We start from the raw sequence: 19671 nt of genomic DNA on the forward strand, positions 1-19671 counted from the left end.
AAATATTTCAAAGTTGATTGGGACCTACTTGAAAACTTTTCAAAGTTGTTAACTTTGACCTACTTGTAAACTTTTCAAAGTTCGAGCTAAAAGTGAAAATAATGATTTAGGGAAAACGGTTACCGACGAAATTGCCGGAATTTTGCCCGAGCAAGATGCAAGAGTAAACTCGTACTTTTGGCAAAAATATTATACTATTTGACAAATATCTCTGAGTCCTCTATCTGAGACACACCCAATAATCCAAGACATGCCCAGGAAAGAACCATGACATTGAAATGCATGCATGAATGCAAAACTAGCAAACCAATAATTGACAATTTGAAAAAAAAAATGTGAATATTATTTCGTTGATCCTTACATACCCCTACTGTTATTCAGAATGGAGCCGAGGGTGCCCAACACGGCGAAAGCCAACAAGGGGCTGACATCAAGCGTATCGAAAACCGGAGGGATTATATTCCGAAAAAGATTCAAGTAGGGATCGCACAGGTCCCTTATGGCCGACAGCGGCTGCCGGTCCCACGGAATGTTCGGGAACCAACTCAACAAAACCCTAACCAACAAAACCCCGCTGTATATGTCCAGCCACTTCGCCAGTCCCGCGGCCACAACCGTCAGAGGCGTGTTCAGGTACCCGCTGGGCCGCTCACGCATCCTAGCGAAGAACGCGGGGCCCACCGTGCGGACGATATTGCAATGCAGAGAAGATTTGTTTAGGGTTGGAGCCAAGTTTTGGATGAGGGATTTTATGAAGAGGCCGGATAGAGAGAAGATTGTGGAGACGGTGCGAGTTGAGTCTGCGAGGAGAGGGGTAGGGGTTACCATTTTGGAGGGTTTGAAGGGTAAAGTTGGGAATGTGAAGGAAGAAGAAGAAGAAGAAAAAGATGAAGATGAGGATGAAGAAGAGGAAGCTTTTATGGGTTGGGGGCGGAGGTGGCAGTGGTTGTGGTGAAGGAGGTGATGAGGGGTTTTAGGGTTTGGAAAGACGACGGGAGAGCGGAGGAGGAGAGATGCGGTGGCCATGTTTTTTTTTTTTTTTTTGATTTGTTGAAGAAGAAGTAGTTTGTTAGCGGAGAGTGCAGTTTCTGTAGGAGGAGGTTTCATATCTGTAGTTGCGTATTTCTTCTTCTTCTTCCACCATTGGAATCAGGATAGTTCCATGCAACCACGGGCCTTCGTGGCCCTCCTCACGGCCCAAATTCAGGTTCTGAGTGTTGTGGGCCCACTCACTATTCATGTGAGAGGATTATAAGTTACATGCATGTAACTTAACATTAGCCTATAATACAATTCTATTAAATGAGGAATTTTAGAGTAGTTCTATCGTACTACACTCACCTAACACACTCACCTAATACTCATGATTTGCGATATTTAAATTAAATATAATTATCAATTATTATAAGACGAAATGCACACATGTCATAAATACATTAAGTGAACGTAGTACCATAGAAATACTTTTAGAATCTCTCGAAAAATAAATGAGAATAAAAATAATAATTCTACACTTAATTGAAAATACATAATTTGTATCTCAACTGATCAGTCATTTATCATTAATTGGCACGCCTAAGCCATTCTTTATCAAGTAGCACTATTCTTTTTTGCATGTTAATTATACAATTCTATCAATAATTGATACATAAAATTGTCAGTTGATATACAATTTAATTTATATTTCAACTATAAATGTATCATTAATTACCTCTAACAAGGAGATGAAAGTGGTTATTGTAGATATTTTTATAAGACGACAATAGAAAAAAAAATACTAATGTTGTCAATTTATTTTTTTTCTTTTTACTTAAATAAGTGATTTGGTTACAGGTTACTTACACTTATATGAAAAATGATAAATGATCCGTTTTCTTATATCCTTCCTTCAATTTATCGATCAAACTCTCCTCAGATCGGATCTTAATTATTTGGAATCAATTTTTACGAGAAATACTGGATCTCATCGTTGATCGATCCATTCAGTAAACTGGGCTTGGAGAAAAATCAGCATTAACACTCGGCTTTCTCACTCAAGTAACAAATTAATCACAATCATTGATAATTATGTCAACATACCATTTAATAATAGTTGTGGGCACACCATAGGCTCGAAATTTGAGATGCCTTAGCATTACTTGCAACATAACAGTCAATTTCTTCATTTTTTGTTACTTTGAACATTTTACAAAAGCAGCGATTTGCCATTCAATTGATGAGAGGGATTAACTGCTGTCCCCTTATTAAATATTTAAACGAAAGACAAGCAAAAAGAAAACGTTATTAGAAAATCAACATAATGGAATTATTTGGGGACGTAAGAATAAGGGCAAAGACAAATAATAGGCCTCTATCCACCGTCCATTTGGTGTGATTTCCATGATGATCTTCTTCAGCATTCTTAGAGGACCAACCATGACCCCCCATTGAACCACTGGCCGTGACCCAAGACAGAACCTCCGTCTCTTGTTCCCTAGCCGAACCGTGCAAACCCTCCGCCGCCTCGACCGACTTCGCGCACTGCCGCGGCACCACCCGACTAACAAGGCGGAATTTGACAACATTGATACACTTAAAGAACTTCTCTTCAATATTTTTGTGAAAGTGTTTTGTGCTTGTGTTTCTTATATAGTTGGCTTAAAGTTTGGCTCTTGAGGTTAATCATGATGGTCATTATGGCAGTGATTATACCAATAATATATGATGCTCAGGCCTAATGCTAATGAACTATAAAATATATATTTTTCATTAAATTTTTTATTTTATTTTACTTTAGGTTTGTGGTAGTAATGATTAGGAGTGATGGGCTTCTTTTAAACTATAAACTATGTAAAGATGTTAAAGAAGTAGTTGGTGAGATGTATCGATCATCAAAGAATTTATTTTTTTTTTGTTTTAACCACGAGGTATTTTGGGGAGGGCCCCAACTAGGGGTGGGCAAAAAAACCATAGTGTTAAAAAAACCGAACCGAACCGACGGTTTTTTCTAATTCGGTTCGGTTTTTATTTTTTAAAAAAATCAAATATACCGTTTGTAAAAAAACCGAAATGTCGGTTCGGTATTCGGTTCACTTAGCTGAACTGAAAAACCGAATTATTTTTTGATTTTATTCAAATCAAACATGATTTTTTTCAAATCAAACATGTGTTATTTCTCTTTATAACATTATGATTATGTTTTATATAGATGGAGTATTGGAGTTTGGTTATGTATTTTGAAATTTTAATATTTCATATTTTTGGAGTATCTTATTAATAGTTAATAAGATATTAGTGATAAAATGTGTTTTGAATACTTTGTATTTATTGTTAATATTTGTAATAAAATTAGGATAAATTAATTGTTGAAAAAAATTATTACATTCATGAGGCCCAATGGGCTAAAAATTTAAAAATTCAAAATAGGCCCAATAGGCCTAGAACCGAAAAAACCGAACCGATCCGAAAAGAACCGTTTGAGTTCGGTTCTTATTGAGTTCGGTTCTTATTCGGTTCTTTTTATAAAATAACCGATTTAAATCGATTCTACTTAATTTCGAATCGAACCGAACCGTGCCCACCCCTAGCCCCAACTGTGGGAGGCACCTTTAGGCCCGTACCACAACTCAGACTAGAAGTCTCCGCTCGAACCGGAAGGCACAGGTTCTCCCAACAAATGCGACTTCCCTGCGACTCGAACTGGGGAGCAAACACAGTCAAGCCACTTAAGGAGACTCCATTATCAGTAGAGCCAACATTGTGTTGATATCAAAGAATCCATTTATTCATGTTACACGTTGCAATGCATACTTTGGGTGTTTTTTACATTTATTATCTTATTAAATTTTGGTAAGTGTCCCAATGCTTTTTCTTTGAGTAACACGATGCATATCCTAAAAAGCTTTGTTCTAAATTTAATTAAACGGATGTCATGTAACATTATATTTCATTGTACAAATGACACGTAAAGTTATAAATTTTCTACTTATCTTGGGGTTTTATTGACTGGTTTCCAAGTAATTAATTTTTTTATAACTGGCCACTATTATTCGAATCTTACGAGAGATAATAGTCTAAAAATTTGATTTTAAACCTTTTTTTTTAACTCTCCAGGGTAGCAAATATATATATTTTTAGAATAAAATTAACTAAATATATTTTTGAACAATAAAATATCAAGGATAACATATAAATGGCTTTGAAAATCTTCCAACTATACATAAGGACCACAACAATAGATAGCAATTTGACCAAAAAAATCAGTATTTGGTTATTACAAGTCCTTGAGATCAAGATTTGAATCTGAAAATCTTACTTTAGTGTTAGAATTATACTCTAGAAACAAATAAAAAGTATTAAGTATGAGAACTTTGCTAGCTTACAGTAAGTTCAACAACTTGCAGCTATTCAGATTTAACCATTAATGGGAAACAAACTAACTCTATAACAAGTGTCTTTTATCTAAGTGTAAGGGCCCAGGCTCGGCAACATAACATAAAATACCAATCTCATCATGAATTTCGTTGCACTACACCACGCCGAACTTTCCCACGGTCCACATCTGCAGTTGCATGAACATTCAATTTAAACGAGCCCTCCATCGGCATCTCCCAAGAAGCAACAGAAACACCATTAACACCCAAACTACAAAGCTGTGTGGTTCTAACTGTGCCCGTACAAGCACACATTGGGACGGCTCAATAAACCCCTCCTACAAATGTTTATTGCTTGCTCCCCCACATGCATGACCATAATCATCAACCTTTGAATAATCCAAATGCCAACTGCCTTAAACTTTAGTTAGTTTTGTTTCGATGTTACACAATATATTATATAGAAGAATGGGAAAAAAATTAACTTCTTCTTTCGTAATATTTTGAACAATTAAAAGAAATCGTTGAATGTTCATCTTAATTAATTCAAATATAAATATGCGGTGGTTATAATTAAGGTTTGAAAGACTTCCTGCTTTATAGAAAATGAAACTTTGGCAGAAAAAATATGTCACGTTCTCAAATTTGATGCATGCATATCATTTGACGGTGGGTGTCTTGGTGCAATGCTTTGCTCCTGATCGTCAATAAAATTGCAATGCCTTGGTTGACTTTTTACCGTAAGAAATGGTTTGTTAATTGATTTAATAACACGGCTAAGCTTTCACCTGATGATACTATCATATATCCACATTCATAATAGGTGGAAGCCAACGCAGCATGGAAAATAACTAGTCAATTTGGAATAATACCATGAAAAGTGGGACTAAAAGAGCATCATTTGCACTGTAAATATCTGCCTAGTTCTTTTTTTGTTATTAGTAACAACTTTGTTTTTTTATCATTGTTAATAATTTTTCATTGTATAGACAATTAAATTTTTTTGTTTTACAATATATGCTGCGGAAACTTACTACATGTAACAATAATATAATTACTATTAACGAAAATTTGTTACGGATAACAAAAAACTAATGGGAAAAGGTGAATGCATGGTGCATTTATTTAATGCAAGATAGGAATCCTATCACATGAAAATATTTATATACGTGTATAATTACATCTCTAACAATGGCAAATATAGAGTTTAAACAAGCTCTTAAGTCAAAAAAAGAGACTAAACGAGTATTTACTCTTACAACAACTAACACATTCTCACAATCTCGAGTAAATATTCTAAAGAACAAATTTTACATAAATTTATTGTACATATGAGAAAAATATTATTACCAATAACAAAAAAAAAATGTTATCAATTAAAGAAACATATGATAAAGGTGATTTCTTACTATGCTGCCTTAAACACATACATCATTATTATCTTTTTCTAACTAGCTAGCATAAAGTGCTTGCATGGTATTATTATTTTGAATTGTTATAGTTTTACTATTATATTGTAATTTGAAGTCTACTGAAAATGTTAAAAATTTAGATCCATACATTTATAGAATGTACTATGATACAGTTAACAATTCTTATATAAATAATTCAATTAGTTAGATTAAATATTTTTTGGCCCACATGTTTTATTTTTATTATCTTATATTTTTATTCAATCAAAAAATTTATTTCACATCAATTTGTATAAAATAAATTTGTACAAAAATTTATTGTTCTATCATGACTCTTATAGAATAGAATATAGTTCGTTAAGTGTTGATATTTGCATAGACAAATCTTACACAATAACGACAAAACAAATGTAAAACTATATAATTTTATCCGGTTGAATAAAACATTAATACTAAGTTTTAATATAACCTTATAACAACACATAATTTTACAAATTATTTTTATAGTAATTGTGTCAGTATTAGAACTCTTTATCATTTTGCTAGTTCGATAACTCGCACCCCACTAACAGCAGGAGAGAACATATCATATTTTATTTTGTATGACATTGTTTGCAGTAACCAAATTGAAGAAGTAATAGTTGATTCGACATGTCAGTGTTTAGTTTTTATTTTCCTCCACAAGTAGGTGGAAACTTTAATGTTCGTAAACTTAGAAAGCCAAGAAGAAATCAAATAGAACACAACAGAATTAGGAGACCAAGCCAAAACATCAAATATTTTAAAAGCAAAAGCTTAACTTAGCTCTATTATATGATATCACGGTCATATCTAATAATATGTCAGAGGGATTCGATTCAGCTGCTACTAAAGTTACAAAATCTGAGAATAAATGCAAAATCCAAACACTGCCATACAATTAATAAAATCTCCAATCTCCATCCATGCAGTTAAACAGCAATAGCTGAAAGCCCTCCTACTAATAATAAGCATCATGTATTAACTCTAAAGCCTAAGAAGAAGAAACTTAAGAAAAAATAAAACGGTCTTGTTTGTTGGTGCCATTTATTATTATTATTATTCTTGCAGCAGGCGGCAGCAGCAGCAGGAGGTTGCAGGTTTAATTTGGAGTTGGTTGTTTGTTTGAAGAGCCATTGGTGCAGGCAGTAGCTGGGTATTTGATGGCATTAAGTTCAACTTTACGGAGAGCAGCTTTGCCCAAATCAATGCCACAGATATCAGAGAGCCTTACTAGATAGAGCAAAACATCTGAAAGCTCTTCTCCTAAGTGTATTTTCTCTTCTTCTTTCCAATCTGGCAATCCCTTTGGCACTTCTCCTTTCCACTGGAATATCTCACTGAGCTCTCCTACTTCACCCACCTGTGACTCAAATAATCATCGTGTTAAATCTTCTTAATTATACTTTTTTGAGGGTCTTTTTGATATTATGGTGGGAGAGACAAAATAGAAAAAGGTCAAAAAAAAAACAAGTGGGATTTTCAAGATTTCTATGATGTAATTAAAGGGAGACAAAATAGAAAAAGCAGAAAGGAAGATTTGTTTGCTTAATAATTAAACCCTAACTTCAAACAGAAGATTAACATATGTAATATAATATAATCAATCTAAGTTACCCCGGCAGATTTCAGTAATATATGTAGACTTTCTGATTCGAAGATCAGTAAATAATATTAACAAAGACATGACATTAATTTAGAAAAGGAAAAAAAAAAAAACCTGTGAGCAACAAATCAATTACGAACTTCTCTAAATACAATACAACTGGTTTTGGCTGTAATATTTTTGGTCAAGTCTTCAAAACCCCACATAGAAAAATAAAAGAAGAAATACGAGTATGATCATCATCTTCATTGAGTCTTTTATGTGTCATCATCAAAGATACCAACAGAGAACAGAAAAAATAAATAAATAAGTGGACTGAAGGGTAACTTTTAAATAACTTGACAAGAAAAGAAATAAATCAAGAATTTTGAATGACACGTACGAGAGCCAAAAGGAGGTTTCTTGGGCTGTGAAACTTGTCCCAGTCCCTTTCTTTTGCGAAGTCAGCCATCTTCTGCCTGAGAAGATCAAGACTCACGCTTTCTCCATCTCCTACTCCAGTAGTCATCTCTTTCGTTAGTTTTGAATTCAAAGCAAGAGACCAAAACACAGAAACTATTCGAGAGAAAAGAGAGAGAGAGATGAAGGACTAGGTCATTATATAATGAAAAAGAGCTGGAGAGAGAACAGGTGACACCCAAAAAAAAAAGAATATATATAAATAAATATATATTAGTAATTTATTATTACTGGAAAGTGAATAAATTCCTTGGTTGTGCAAAGAATTTTAATTTTTAGACCCCCCCTTTCCGGAAGAGAAGAAGAAAAAAAAAATATTTACCTGCTATTGCCAGTTCATACTGCCCTGCCCGTTAGACTCACACGTGTCATTATCCTGTAGGTCGTCGTGTCGGTTCTCGGGAAGCCTTCATCCTCGTGTTCTTGTGGGCCCCACTCCCCTTGCAGGTTATCCTTCTTGTTTCTCCACTGTCCTTGGACTCGGTTTTGTATAATAATAATAATAAATCTCCCCTTTTGCAAAACACGGCAGTGAATTCCTTCGCTGTCTTGATTGAACTGCCACGTCATCACCACGTCAACGCTGCCTATTTGGTCTTTTTGGGTCTTGATGGGTGAAATTTGTGCTGTTTATTACCTAATTTTTAGGGTCAAATACGACACAAATTAATAATAATAACTCAATAAAAAATCGGGTCCAATTTGCTCATCAGGAGTGGGTTCCAGCCCTGTCTTTTTCCTCTTTTTTTTTTTTTTTTTCAATTTTTAAGGTAAAATTTATTATTTACGCCAATAATGGTATTTTAAATTTTTAATTAGGCAATTGGGAGCTATATTTTTATCCGTTAGCAATAATTAATGCTATTCCCTCTTAAACATGTAAGGCAAGATATGATGACACCTAAGTTTGTGCTTGCTAATGATTACTCTTTGGGACATTATTATTATAAAAAAAAAATTTTTGTTTATACCATATAATTAGGGTTTTGAAAAACAAGGATGCTCCCATTCAATTTGAACAACTCTTTTTTTTTTTTTTTATTTTCTTTGAGGGGTTTTGGTTGCTTTTGAAAATTACGTTCAAATGACTATGACAATACTTCATGTACATGAAAAATAATTATGTGGAAATTTTTTGACATGTTACAATCAGTTTTCATCGTGCTTATTACACAAGTGGTATGTGTCCGACAAACCACTTTGTTAAAAGCAAGACCCTTTGTCCCTTTCATCCCAAACTCAATGCATTTACACTCAAATTTGTGCAAGGATAATTCAAAGGTAGGTGTCTTTGAAACTCTTTTGCTTTCACGCAATCTTAGCAGATCATGAATCACCAAAAAAATAATAAAATCAAGAAAATAGCTTTTAGTCGCCATCTTATTAATTTCTCCTCAAGTCACTTATGACGAAACGGAAATAAAAGAAACAAGATTTCTGGAAATTTTTACTTTTATTGAATGAAAATACTAAACTAAATAACAAACTAGAGTTTTCAAAACAAAAAAAAAAAGTGTTCTCTCTTTTAGCACGTAAAGATAGCTAATTTGTATGATAATTGAGAAAGCATAATAAAATATAAAATCTAAATTCAAAAAATGAAAAATATATCTCTCTGCGCGTCTTCAATTCTAGGTTGTGTTCACATTACATATTGTTTATTAAAAACAAAAGCACTTTGATAACTGTGTAATGATGTTTATATCGAAAAGAGTACAAAATTAGCACAAAAACTATAAGTAAAAAAAAAAAAAAAAAAGTCTTTTACGGAAACTTTTTTGATCCTATAGTAATGATGTGTTATTTTTTGTGCACCCATCACTATTATCTGATAGCTACATTAAAATATATATATATATATATATATATATATATACACACACACACATATATATATATGTATGTATATAATATATAAAGTTCTAGCACTTTATTAAAATACAGAAAAATTATTTGGTCATAGGGTATAATAGTCTAATACAGAACAACTCACACTTCAATAATAAAGGATAGAAACCCTCATCAAATAAGCATTATATATATAGTCTTTTACTGAATTTTTTTTATCCACTATAATGTGTTATTTTTTGTGCTAATTTTTGTGCACCTATCACTATTATCTGATAGCTATATATATAAAAAAAATTATGTATATAATATATATAAAGTTCTAACACTTTATTAAAATACAGAAAAAAAATTTTTTTTATCATATGGTATAATAGTCTAATACATAACAACTTTCTCACGCTTTAATAAAGGATAAAAACCCTCACCAAATAAGCGCTATATATATATATATATGTATGTAGTGTACGCGTATATAAAGTTTTGTGTTTAGGCACAAGCATTAGTGCTGTCTGGTTATCTTCATTGTTGTGTAATTACTTTGTTCATTTCAAGGCTCAAATAATAATAGCAACGTACATGCGTGAGTCATGAGCAAATTTTATTATGCTACTTACGCAACTCGATTGATGAGTTGTTGCAGGCCTTATAATTCGATCTGCTCGAGGATTCAGCTCTCGTATGCTAAATTAAATATGTATTGTTTGATTCATTCTAAGCCTCGATCGAAAAATATATGGCACTAACGTTGCTGCTTGAAATACTAATTAAAAACAAAGCGATATTGTTACGGTACATTGGCATGTACCATACGTCAACCTTGTGATTGTTATCAATAATATACGTGTAGTTTTTATTGGTTCGATTTTTGTGTTGTCGGTAGCAATTATGAGATTGTGCAGTCATGATAATTTACTTTACCTTAACAATTTCCTAAAAACAGAGATACTAAGGGTGTATTTGGGAGCATTTGGGATTGAGGTGCGAAAAAAAAAGAAGAAGATATAATTATAAAATAAAAGTTAATAATATGTAGTAAATAATAATTTTGATAAAATTATTAAAGATATAATAAATTCTCTATTATAAAATTAAAAAATCATATCAACATATCTTTCAAGTTATAGCAGTTAGTGTTTACCAAATACTTTACTGCTATATCTTAAAAACTACAGTTATCCAACCTTAATTCCAAACTCACTCTAAGAGGAGTTGAGCTGTTTTTTTTTTTTTAATATATACAATAATGAGTCTATTACAAATAATTAAAATAATTTATAAACTATTGATATAATAGATAAATGGATAAACCATTCATATATTTGATTAAGATGATATATCATCCTAACGTGTGCATCCTAAGAATTGAGCTAAGATTGGACAGATAAGGGAAGCAGAATGTTAAATATTGAATATTAGCCATCCAAAATTTGAGGAGAAGAACTTCTCTTTACTTGATCAATTTTTTTAGCCATGTTCGAATTCGATAGACTCTCACGCCATTGCTATCATAGTTGGAATTAAAAATCTCAATGAACCCCAACAATTGGGGAAAAAAAATCTTCATTGTTTTTTTATGTTCAATAAAAGTACTTGTCCATGAAGATTGAAAATATCCGTTGAGATTTCTTTTCGCAAATATTTTTTACACATCTAAGGAGAATTATGATTTATTAAAATAATTCAAATGGGGGTCGTTATTTATAAAAAAAAATGCAAACGTCTATTCTGTATATTATATAAAATATATCATGCATTGCTTGTTGTCTTAATTTAGGGGATTATCAAACTAGTCTGACCAAACGAAGACATATTCAAGTTGAAGGATAAAATAATTTATTGTATCTGAAAAGCCAAACAGCATATATGATAACTAATAACTTCTGTAATGGGTTGAAGAAGAAGAACATTTTCTGACATTTTCTCATAGTTCATGACGCTGTCAAAATTTAAATTAACTTTGTCTTAATCGGCTTGGAGAAACTAGTACTTCATCTGCATGCGATTGCAATATATATCCTATGCGGCCAGGGTCATGCTCTATGGTAAAAGATTTTGTTTTTATATAATTTTTTTTAATCACAAATTATATAGATGTCAATCACTAATCTCAAACTTAATTAATTAAAAGAAAATCACTATCCACAGATCCGATATCTGATAACCCCAGATTGTTTTTCACAGCCAAACGCCTTCTCTAATTGTTTATTAATTCTTTCAGCTTCACGGGCACCAGGAACCTTAGCATTGAGGTCAATAGCTTATAGCTTAGAGTTTAAAATATGTTTCAATAAACTATATTTTATAAAGTCTATTGACTGTAGATATAAATACGTCGTTCAAAAAAAATCGTTTGGAAAGATACCTTAGGGACGACAAGGGGGTGCTCTTTTTCATTGCCAACAAATTCTTTGTCACTTGCTTTTGAAGATGTAATAGCTTAGGCTTTAAGGAAGAAATAAACTTTTGGATCACCATCGAGACATGGAACGTTATCGTGGACCGAAAGTGAAACTTTAATCGGATCGTCACTAAACAATTAGAATTGTCAAAGTCTCAAAGATCTTGCTTGTCTTTCTGATCAGCTTCGATTTGAGAGGGTCACATTCGAAGTTGACTGTTGACTTAAAAAGAGTCCAGGCTAGCTCTTATGAGCGTCGGTGTGAGACACCTCCTGTTAATGGAATCTATATATTACGGCATAATCGATTGTATTACCCTCACTCACATTCAAGGATATGTCTATTCTTCACTCATATGTGTGGTGGTGAGAGAAAAAACTTACTCCTACAAATCTCTGCAATTACACGAACTTGAAATCATCTTTAAAAAGGTTCTTCAAATAATACTTCATTTTTTATTTGAAGAGTCATATCAATAATAAAATCTATAAAAATAGAAACTCTTCAAATGAGATTATCTTTCTCTTTTCAATATTGAAGACTGAAGAGTGACTTTTCCTTATTCAAATATTGTTATATTATTATTTATATCATTATTATTAAAGAGAGAGAAGTATTAAAATAGAGAGTAGTTAAATTTAATAAGACAAGGATTTAATTAAAATAATATAAACTTATTTACATAAAAGAATTTTTAGAGAGAGAGAGAGTTTCTTCTTTCATTTTTTCTATTTAACAGATAGGCAAATAAATGAGCAATTAAAGAATAAAATTACATGAATCTTTTTTAGAACAATTTGCATGAAATGTTTTGTAACCTGAGACATTATACTTTAACCTTTCATATACGTCACAAATTTTAAATTTTTTTACACCACCCGTGATTGTCTTTTTATTGACATCATAGAGTTTTGGTGTATATTTCAGTGACAGGGGACATGTTCCTTTCCCTGTGACTTGATCATCACCTATGGCCGGCCTATATATCTGGGCAGTTAATTATATTCACGGGCTTCGTAGCTAAATTCAGAACTTGATAATCTCGAAGTCAGCCCTTTGATACGACTCGACATAATTAGTTTTGCTTTAAGGGAAAAAAAAAAAAAAATTCAACTGTAAGAAATGAAATTTTCTTTAAAAAAAAAAATGAATACAAAGTAGAAATTATTTAGATCGATCCCTTGCTGTTCTTGACTTTTGCTTATTTTATTTTATTGATTGATGGTTGGTAAAAGAACATAATAAAATCAAAAGTAAAATGACAAGAAAGAACATATCAAGACCAGCAATAATGGAAACCAAAAACTAGCTATCAAGAGTTGAGGATTGCTTAAATTTTATATACTTAACCTCAAAATTCATCATTTGCCCATGTAGAATATTATCTCTAACAACGACTATTTAGATAATAATTCTCTTGCATATATAGATATTTGCACACCTTAAAATATGAATTTAAAACTAAACTACGCTATCTAACTACATTTTACCTTGATATTGAAATATGAATTTAAAACTAAATAGCCGTTGTTTTTTGTAATTATAATAGCTGAACAAGGAACGTTTATTGATGTGATGTCATTTATATTAAGTTTGCTTATTTATTTTCATTCTTTAACTAAATGTAAAACTCATACTCTGTTAGTTAGTTTTTTTTTTTTTTTTTATCTCTAAGGGCTCATTTGGTATGCCGGATTGAATTGGATTAGATCGGATCGGATTGGATAAGATAGGTTTGGATTCGATAGTATTGGATTACATATATAATACTATGTTGTATTATTATTATAAACTAAAATTTTGTATTATTATTTATACAAATCAACCTTAATGATATTAATGAAATATAAATCATAATTTAAATAATTTTTATTTTTTTAAATCTATTTATGATATTTATATTATTTTTATTCAATAATCTATTATTTTATAAAAATTTATATTTTTGAATATTAATTTATAATGTAAATTTGAAATTATAAAAATATTAAATAATTAAATAAATTAAAATAGAATTTTAATTTAATGTGAAATTAATGATGATTTTTAGTATAATTTATTATTTACATTATTAAAATCAATATTTTTTTATTACATTTATCACATATTACTATAATTTTAATATTTGTAAATTATTATGTTTAATTGAGTTATCAATATAGTCCAATACTAACTAATCCCATGGCCCCCCTTGAAATAATTTCCTTTACAAAATTGATATTAGCTTGTCTGCTTGTGGGTACTGGATAACTAAATCCTAATACTTTTGAAAGCACCAAACATGAAAGACTAAGATAAATTTTTTTTTTTAAAAAAAAAGAGTTCAAATCTCCACTTTTAATCCTCCAACCAAACACACCCTAAAAGTACGCTTATAATTTCTAAAAGTATATTGATTCATTCAATGTGGGCCTGGAATTCCTCAACGCTGCAGTCTGGTCCTGAGAATTCTGGAACTAAAGTCTAAAACAGGGCCCTAAAAGCCTTGGCGTTTCCTCCCAATTTGGATCACTGCTGAGCTGAAATCAATCTGTCATTGCCAAGTTTGTGCAGTGGAGGTTATTTTTCTTCTTTTTTAAAAATATATATATATATATATATTTTATCAATTAAACACACACGTCCCCTATATGAGAATCGCATTCGGACCTAAGTTTTGGTAGAGTGTCCACTAACCAGTAGAGCTAGATCTTAATTAGTCTAAAGGGTTAATCATTTTAGGTTTTTGTATTGTGTTGCTATGTGACCAACACGGCAGCTCCAATGTACATAAACTTTACTCAAACAAAGAAATTAATTACCCCATATGTAAACTATGTAAAAATAAGAAAGTTATCATATAGCTATTTTGGTTGAGGGGTGAAGAAGAAGTGAGAAACTAATAATTAATTAGGTAAAAAAAATTTAAGAGTTATTCAAAATGATTGCCGCGTAGTAACACGTGCCATAAAATAATTATTGGTCCAACACCATCACATCAGCACTGCCGAAGATACATACAAACTTTCTCTGTAAAAACGAAAAAGAAAAATAATAATTTGCATGGGAAGACACAGAAGAGGCCTTGGTATTGCTGACTCATGCACGAAAAGCAGAAACTAGAGAAGACTAAGAGTCTGAAACCAAACTGAAAAACGTACCAAAGCAACCAGTTGTGGTCCTACTGATGATGTAAAAATGATTAATTGTCACAAACTAGCTATACGTGAAGTGGTGACTGCAACAAGAGAAGAAACCGAGCACACACAACTTGACATGCAGCTGGTAGCACTTGAAATTTTGAAATGGGGGTCCTCTAGCTAATAATTCCATATAGCCTTCATGAAAAATTAATTTTCTGGCTCTTTTTCATTAGTTTCAGTTTTGCCCTTACGTGTGCAAATAAATGGATTCAAACAAAGTTCCCCATGTGATCCCTTTTGTTAGCTTATATGTAACTCCTTTTAATTTAGGGACCACGTCCATGTGCCCACTTGCAGAGTTTTGCTATCTCTCTAGCTTCACTTCACGTACGTATATTTCATTTCATCACTCTTTAAACAGCCCCATTTACCATATATCTAACTTACCCATATGCCCAAAACCCTAAATAATTAAATTAATGATAGAGAACTATGTTGATAAAGCTTTATTAGATCCGTTGAGTATCCATGGTGGTCCAATGACAAGGGTAAGAATCAAGAAAATGAAATAAGTATTAAATGGATAAAAGTTCTCACTATTATTATAAACTCTTATCTGAAATTTGAATTCTACTAATGGAATAACGTTTTCCTTGTTGTTAAATATAACATAAAAAGGAAATAAAAGATCCTAAAGTAAAAAGGAAATAGAAGATCTTATTTCTAAGATAAATTAAGAAATAAAGATTTTACCTGAATTTTTTTCATAATTTGATGAGATCTTGTTTGTTCTTCATGCAAGTCACTATCAATCAAATTTAAAAGCTTAAACAATATTGACAAAACATTATCTATCTTAAATACTTATATTCGACAAATTAGTGTTTTGAAAAAGGCATGAATTTAAAAGCTGTTCAATTAATGCATTTAATGCTTTCTTCTTTTTCTTAGTTTTTACCCGTGTCACTAGACTTTCATGGATACTCAATGAATCTTGTGAAGCTCTAGAATCATGCTTCTCATCAATTAATACAAACAAACAGATGTTCTTGTGGCTTATGCGTGTTGGCTAAATAGCTAGCCAGGTGGTTTCACATTAAAGCAATCACAGTGCTTATGAATCTGATGAGTGCTGTTTACAAAAATCAACTATTTTGGTCCTTTTTAATCCGATGATGAGTGCTGTTTACAAAATCAGCTTTTTTGGTCCTATCTTGGAAAACTAAACAGAGTTTCTCAAAACGAATTTGAATGCTGTAACACACAATATGTACTTATTTGTGTATTACATACAATAATAAAAAGTATATAATATGTATCTTATCTCAATGACCCTTAACTTATCTTGCATGTGAGGTTACAGTTCTTCTGAACTAGAATCTCTTTTACCATCGAATTAGAGACAAGAAGGTAAAAAAAAAATGACCATCAAGATAACCTTTCTTTATCTCTCAAATCATTGAAGAAACATACATATCATGAACAACAACAATACATCAAGCACTTAATTAATTGATGATATTTTTCTTCAAGAAAACTCGATTTGCATGACATAATCGAATAGCTGAAAATTTATGTGCGTCAAAATGGACACTACCGACGAACGTGAATTAATACTCATGTAATAACATTCTAACTAGCTAGTTGTTCAGACAAAAACCAGAGTTGGATTGTAAGAGGATACCAACTCCATGACTTTTCGATTCAAAAGCTAAACCATCAAAACGACCTTACAATTAATTAATAAAATTTTTGATCTAGCTAGCCAGTAACTGATTATTAATTAATTAATTACCTATGACACACACATTTATAATGGTAAGCACTGTTGATAGGGTCGTTTCCTTCAACTGGAACTTGTTCAGCTCTACACTTGTATTTGCAACCTCTACACTCATTATAAGTGCAAGTTGGTGCTGTCGATCCAATCATCAATCTTCTTGAATTCCTATTCATTACCTTTGCTTTACTGCTTTCCTATATATATATATATATATATAAACACCAAAATGCATGCTTCAATGAAAAGTTTTTACTTCCAAACAAGAAAAGAATTCAAACCAATGAATGCAAAGTTATATAGCTAATACCTTGAAATGAACAGGAGATGAAGGAGAGAAGCTTTGATGACGAGGAATTCCCACTTGAGTTCTAGACCCTGCAAAATTATAAGAGCATTTTTTTTTTATATTAAGAAAAATGTATATGGGAAAAAAAAAAAAAAGATTTGGATAGTGTAAGAAAGTGGGTTGAGTTATATGTGACCTTGTACTACAACATAAGCAGGAGCAAGAAGTTGTACGAGTAGTAGTAGGAGGACAAAGTTGCATAGTTTAATGCTTGCCATTTTTGAAGAATAATAAAAACTTCGAAGGTGAAATGGGAAAAATGGAAGTGAATTGAATTATTTGTATTTAAAACACAAAATGTGTCTGATAAGATATAACAGAATTGAAGAGAGTTGTGGTCAATTAATGACCATAAGAGATAGACTGGCAAAAATCTATTTGCAGTGACCCAGAATCTCAGACAAGCGCACCTAAGGAGGTTCCCAAGCATTCCTAAAACCGACAGATCGCTTGTTGGAGCTTAACCAAGGGGTAAAATTACTGCAATGCCCTTTGATTTTGTTACATTTTACAAGTATACTTTGTAATTGTTTTGATTTTTTTTATGGGTAGAAAGGGGATTTGAGTCAAGAAAATCATTTGTATGCCTCTAGATGGGTATAGAGACGTAACGGTGGAGACATGTCACCCACCGAATGAAGAATCCAGACTTAGGAAATGATGAGTGAGAGACAGATATTATATATATATATATATATTATTTTACAATATTTTCTTGAACAACGGATCTTGTTTAAATTAAATAAAGGCATGTTCAATTTTCAACAAACCAATTCCAAATTGAACATCCAGACTTAACAAATGATGTTTCAGGATCTTGTTTTCCCGCATAGATATAATTTCTCTGAATAAGTAGTATATGGGGAATTTAATTCATAACAACCTTGGTTTATGAGGCCACACAATGGCACAGATCAAATTATAGGCTCTTTCAGATTTTTTGAATAAAATAAACACAATTATATATATATATATTTTAAATTCATAACAACCTTCTGAGGTCACACAATGGCACAAATTAAATTATAGGTTCTTTTAGATTTTTCGTATAAAATAAGTAGAATTAATGATAAGGGACCTAAAGATTTGCCAAAGTGTATTTATATATATATAGTATGGGTACTTGTTTTTTTTAATACAGATACGCTTTTAAACTGTGGAGTTTAATAAGTTTATTTTTTAATGAATTATAAAGTCACGCGGTTTAAAAGAGTTAAAATCTAAACTCTATTAAACTTGTTGATTTTAAAGCGTGTCCGTATGAAAAAAAAAAAAAAAAAAAAAGGCTTCCACACTAGAGAAGGACTCTATGTATATGTGTGTGTGTGATATGCTGCAAGAGACCAAGCACATACAACATGACATGCAGCTGGTAGCACTTGAAAAATTAAAATGGGGTTCCTCTAGCTAATATTTCCTCATAGCTTTTGTGAAAAATTAATTTTCTGGCTTTGTTTTATTAGTTTCAGTTTTGCCTGTATGTGTGCAAATAAATGGATTCAAACAAAGTTGCCCATGTGACCCCTTTTGTTAGCTTATGTGTAACTCTTTTTAATTTTGGGACCACGTCCATGTGCCCACTTGCAGAGTTTTGCTATCCATCTGGGCATCTGGCTTCAAGTACGTATATTTCATTTCATCACTCTTCAAAGTTTAATCAGCCCCATTTACCCATATGCCCAAAACCCTAAATAATTAAATTAATACAAATATATACAAGCATCGTATTTGTATATGCCTCTATCTAGTCTTTTCCAACAGTTGCTGTTGTGGCTTGGCTAAATAGCTAGCTTCTAGGTGGCTTCACATCAAAGCAATCACAGTGCTTTTGAATCTGATGAGTGCTGTTTACAGAATCAAATTTTTTAGTCCTAGCTTGGGAAACTAGACAGAATTTGTGAAAAGGAATTTGAATACTGAAACACTATATGTACTTATTTGTGTATTATATACAATGTAGATACATTTATGTATATAATTATATACATATCTTACCTCAATGACCACCCTTTACTTATCTTGCATGTGAGGTTACAGTTCTTGTGAACTACAATCTGTTTTACTATTCAATTAGAGACAAGAAGGTTGAAAAAAAAAAATTGGACCATCAAGATAACCTTTCTTTATCTCTCAAATCATTGAAGAAAACATACATATCATGCACAATAACAATTCATCAAACACTTAATTAATTGATGATATTTTTCTTCAAGAAATTAAACTCGATTTGCATGATATAATCGCAGAGCTGAAAATTTATGTGCGTCAAAATGGACACTACCGACGAACGTGAATTAATACTCATGTAATAACATTGTTCAGA

General features: G+C 31.7%; 2 protein-coding genes across 2 annotated transcripts; both read right to left on the bottom strand.

The window, feature by feature from the left end:
* Window positions 1–6569: 6569 nt before the first annotated feature.
* Window positions 6570–7988, bottom strand: LOC18045648 (dCTP pyrophosphatase 1). Its single transcript, XM_024186072.1, has 2 exons — window positions 7771–7988; window positions 6570–7145 (listed from the first exon to the last, which is right to left on the bottom strand). Exons 1-2 carry the CDS (start codon window positions 7894–7896, stop codon window positions 6885–6887), a joined length of 387 nt encoding a protein of 128 aa, XP_024041840.1. The 5' UTR covers window positions 7897–7988; the 3' UTR covers window positions 6570–6884.
* Window positions 7989–16748: 8760 nt separating this feature from the next.
* LOC18045649 (EPIDERMAL PATTERNING FACTOR-like protein 9) lies at window positions 16749–17862 on the bottom strand. Its single transcript, XM_006437156.2, has 3 exons — window positions 17485–17862; window positions 17310–17377; window positions 16749–17196 (listed from the first exon to the last, which is right to left on the bottom strand). Exons 1-3 carry the CDS (start codon window positions 17564–17566, stop codon window positions 17011–17013), a joined length of 336 nt encoding a protein of 111 aa, XP_006437219.1. The 5' UTR covers window positions 17567–17862; the 3' UTR covers window positions 16749–17010.
* Between the last annotated feature and the right edge of the window lie 1809 nt (window positions 17863–19671).

This window comes from Citrus clementina, unplaced genomic scaffold (genome assembly GCF_000493195.1).
Source record: "Citrus clementina cultivar Clemenules unplaced genomic scaffold, Citrus_clementina_v1.0 scaffold_4, whole genome shotgun sequence".
Classification (NCBI taxonomy): Eukaryota; Viridiplantae; Streptophyta; class Magnoliopsida; order Sapindales; family Rutaceae; genus Citrus; species Citrus x clementina.

Coding starts and splice junctions, on each gene's coding strand:
- LOC18045648 (XM_024186072.1), bottom strand. CDS start 7,896: ATGACTACTGGAGTAGGAGATGGAGAAAGCGTGAGTCTTGATCTTCTC. Junction 7,146..7,770: donor GAAACCTCCTTTTGGCTCTC/GTACGTGTCATT, acceptor TTTGAGTCACAG/GTGGGTGAAGTAGGAGAGCT.
- LOC18045649 (XM_006437156.2), bottom strand. CDS start 17,566: ATGGCAAGCATTAAACTATGCAACTTTGTCCTCCTACTACTACTCGTA. Junction 17,378..17,484: donor TGCTTATGTTGTAGTACAAG/GTCACATATAAC, acceptor ATAATTTTGCAG/GGTCTAGAACTCAAGTGGGA. Junction 17,197..17,309: donor CATCTCCTGTTCATTTCAAG/GTATTAGCTATA, acceptor ATATATATATAG/GAAAGCAGTAAAGCAAAGGT.